Source organism: Fukomys damarensis, unplaced genomic scaffold (assembly GCF_012274545.1).
Source record: "Fukomys damarensis isolate Sample0158 unplaced genomic scaffold, DMR_v1.0_HiC HiC_scaffold_1, whole genome shotgun sequence".
Classification (NCBI taxonomy): Eukaryota; Metazoa; Chordata; class Mammalia; order Rodentia; family Bathyergidae; genus Fukomys; species Fukomys damarensis.
The window spans coordinates 71,671,276-71,675,334 of record NW_022900913.1 but is presented as its reverse complement, the minus strand read 5'-3'; the positions used below and the strand labels follow the sequence as shown (position 1 = coordinate 71,675,334).

General features: G+C 37.2%; 1 protein-coding gene across 1 annotated transcript in view; it reads left to right on the top strand.

Annotated features, from left to right (window-relative positions):
• The first annotated feature begins 1,535 nt into the window (after positions 1–1,535).
• Positions 1,536–4,059, top strand: part of LOC104861239 (olfactory receptor 6C75) — an 8,772-nt gene continuing 6,248 nt past the window's right edge. Inside the window, exon 1 of the mRNA XM_010622616.2 lies at positions 1,536–1,559. Within this exon, the coding sequence (XP_010620918.2) occupies positions 1,536–1,559 (24 nt within the window). The remainder of the gene's footprint in view (positions 1,560–4,059) is intronic.

The following is a 4,059-nucleotide window of genomic DNA, read 5'->3' as shown; positions in this document are numbered from 1 at the left end:
CTGATACGTACTGACTTATTATTGACATGTTTTTGGCCTTTCGTTGACTCTTTACTTTTTCACCTTCTTTTAATTTCTTGCCTTGCCTATTTGATTTGCTCTGTTGGGCCTCATGGTGTTGTTGCCGTCGTTGTCTTTTTCTAGGATCTTGTTTAGAAGTGCTTGTAGTGCTGGTTTGGTATTCATGTAGTTTCTCAGGTGTTCTTTGTCATGGAAGTGTCTTATTGCCCCATCCATTTTGAAAGAGAGTTTTGCAGGATACATCAGTCTAGGTTGAAATCACAGCAGACTGTTCAACACAAACCCTTAGGGCAAGGAGAGCCTGGAATGAGATATTTCAAGTACTAAAAGAGACCTCTTTAGTTTTAGTGATGCACTGTAGGGATGACTTACTATAAGCCTTTGCATCTGTCTTAAGTTCAATCATGCTTGCTTATTTGGGAGGGAGGCTGCAGTATATTTGGCCTTGCACTCAGTTTTCCTAGAATTGGTATACAGAGGAAATCAATTAATGGCAGCAACTATGATACATTGCAATAACAATAAAATCAGCAACAGTAATATTGTGAAAGATAAATTGGACACTGACATAACATAAGGACCAGTATTGTACTAGTCTTACCCATAAAGAGATCTGTAACTATAGTACAAACACTAAGACAAATCAAATACTGGCATACAGTGAGTATCTACTAAATGCAACAACTAAACTTTCAGTAACAATAGAACGGTATTTCTTAGCAACAGCATAAAGTTTACTATGTAAGTACTCATAAAGCTGAGTGGTTAAAATGGTAAGTGTAGAGAAAGTGAGAAACCAGAGAGAGAAAAAAGTAAAATTTGAAAAATTAATCAGTGGAAGTTGAGAAAGAGGAGAGAAAAGTGAGATAAAAGATCTTACTGAGGAGTAAAAGAAACTTAATAGTATTAGATAAAAGTAATAGAAAAGGACAAGAAAAGAAGGGGAAAAAGCCCAGAAACAAAATAAATGAAAAAAGTCAAGCAGATTGCTCCACTTGATGCCAGCACTTCCAGATCCAACAACCTCTGAAAGCCACACTCAACAGGCTTTGGGCCCATGTCCTTCTCAGTCTGAGTTCAAACTTCTCAGGGGGTCCATTATTTCTAGCCTATGCCCTCGCCAAGTCTATCTCCCATGGCTGTATCTCATTGTGGTATGGTGACACTGAAACCCTGGAAGTGGAGTTGTTCTATAGATAAATTTTGACCCTTTCCCAAATGGAGCCTAATTAAACACTCTGACTATATGACAGACATTGCACTAAATTTTTTCTCCAACCCTAGCCTGCTATGAAGGAGTCATTTTGTGAGTAAAACTCCACACTGTTTCTGTAACATACAATAACCATGTTCTTTTCTTGTGGTAAGCACTGTTGGCCAGGTCCATTATTTCTCCCTGGAGCTACAAGGTCTCCAGGGCTTACCTTCTTCTTCTCAGGGTGCTGATCTAATGCACAATCGCCTGATGCTGAGGGGAAACAAAACACAAACAGGGATGGAGTTGGTGGGAGACCATGACCAGGATGTGGAGTCCATGGGTATGGCCTTGGGAGTGGATGCTGGATGGGGAAGTTTTTATTCCCACAGGGAAAAGGGGTGAGTTGTATCTGTATGAGCCTTGGGGTAGGTTCCATTATGTGGGGCACTGAGGCCTAGAATATTCTTATGATACAAGTTTCTTATCAGATTCCTGAGTTAGAAGTATTTTCTCACATATTATAGATTATCTCTCCACTTTCTTGATCATGTCCTTTGAAGAACAATTTTGTGTGTGTGTGTGAAGTTAAATGTGTCTGTTAGTCTTTTGTTGCTGCTTGGTTAGTACCACAATGAAGAAAACTTTTCTTAACCAAAGGTCACATATAGATTTAAACATTATTTTCTTCTAAAAGTTTTATCCTTTTAGTTCCTACATTAAAACCTTCATCTGGGCTGGGGATTTAGCTCAGTGGTTCTGCCACCTGCCTTGCAAGCTCAAGGTCCCAAGTTTGATCCCCAGTACAAAAAAAAGAAAGAAAGAAAACATAGATCCATTTTGAATTAAATTTTTAATGGAAAGATTTTATGTGAATCAGAGGTTCAGTTTCTTTTCCAAGTGAATGTTCATTGTTCCGATACCATTTGATCACTTGTTGAAAACTGTTTTCCCACTTAATTTTCTTGTAACTTCTATTGATAATTAATTAGCCACAAATGTAAAGGTATATTTCTGGACCATTGATTTATACATCTGTCTTCATGCCAGAACAACACAGGCTCAATTCCTGTCATTTTACAGTAAGTTTTGGTGTTGGGAAGTAAGTTCCCTTCAACTTTGTATTGACTATAATCTCTTCCTTGCATTTCCATATCATTGTCCATTTCTGGAAAGCAAAAATAAGAGGCAGCTAGACTTTGAAGGTTTTGCATAGATGAATTGAATCTAGATATTAACTAAGAGAAGTCTTTTCTTTCTTTCTCTATTCTTTCTTTCTCTCTTTCCTTCTTTTTTCTTTCTTTCTTACTTTTTGAGATTGGGTCTCACTATGTAGTTCAGGCTGGCCTTGAACTCACTATGTGGCTGAAGGTGGCTCCGAACTCATGGTACTCCTTCTGCCTTGGCCTCCAAATGATAAGATTTACAGGCATCACCATGTCTAGCAGGGGGAAGAGTTTATAAATTAATAATGTTAGTTATTTTTCTGATGGTATCAACTCTGTCATTGTTAATCTGTGTTATGTTTTAAAATCTACTTTATTAACTGTAAGGAACAGAGAAAGGGAAAATTACTAGAACCTCTGCAGTGAGTCCTAGTCTCCTGTGATCCATGACAGCACAAGGCAAATTAATTAATAAAGAAAGAAAATAAGACTTTGAGAAGAAGCTGAGCTTTGGGCCTGATCAATGCTGCTCTGAACAACAAAGACAAAAGACCTGGAGCTTGCCACACCTTAATTCAGTACCTCAGGTGTAACAGATGACTCAGAGGGCAGTCATAAACCTAGAACAATAAGAAATTTATGTTGATGATGTTCCTAGTTCAGTGAGGAATTTATTTGTCCTCCCTAAGATGTCTTCAGCTGATGTAATCCTGCTCTGGAGCATCACAGCATCACAGGACCATTCAGGTTTTAGCAAGTTGTGGAGGCAAAATGGAGTTAGGTCTCAACATGCCACAGCTGGACCATAAGCAGAAAAACTAGGCCTAATCATAATTTCATTGCAAGATGATTTTTTCCCCAAAATTATGCAGAATTGCTCCTGACAATTAACCTTTTCAATTGGTGTATGTAGACCAATTCAATTTAATGTGATTATGTAATTTTTTTTCCTTTCTATTGAGGTTATTGGTACAATCTAGGTATACAGTACAGTTACATTCATCACTGGGATTCTGTACCTTTACATAATAGGTCTTGATTCTCATTTTTCCCCTTGTCCCTGCCCTCCCTTCACACCCTCCTACCCTCCCCATTTACAAACACTTTATTTCCATTTTTTCAGTTTCTCATATTTTGTTCCTCTCCCTTATTACCCTTCCCCCACCCTTCCCACTTTCCTTACACCTTTAGCCCTTTACTTCCTATCTCACATTATTAATTGTCTCATTAGGATCCTGTGTACTATTATAGTTTTTCACACCAAAGAAACTATTCGGTATTTCAGTTAAAGAAATCTCTGTATGAACATTAAAAATAGGGAATCCTAAAATAAAACTAAAAAGGAAAGTAAAAGAGAAAAGGCAATGATGTAAAATCAAAATAATCCTTAATTCTGGAGATGAAAATGGTCCCTGAACATATTTAAATTGCTTCCCACTCTTATAGTCTTATCTTATTCATTTTTTCATTATTTAGAGAATACTTTATTAGTTTCTGTAATCAAGCCCACGTAGATATGACCTTACATATTTAGTACGATGTGTTACCCCTGTACACATGGAAAAAAAATAAAAATAAAAATAAATTAACATTTGTAGCCCAATATGGTTGTCCATTTCTGTACAATGCCAAGTCAGCACAGTAAATTGGGATGACTTTTTCCAAAGTTGGCAGCAC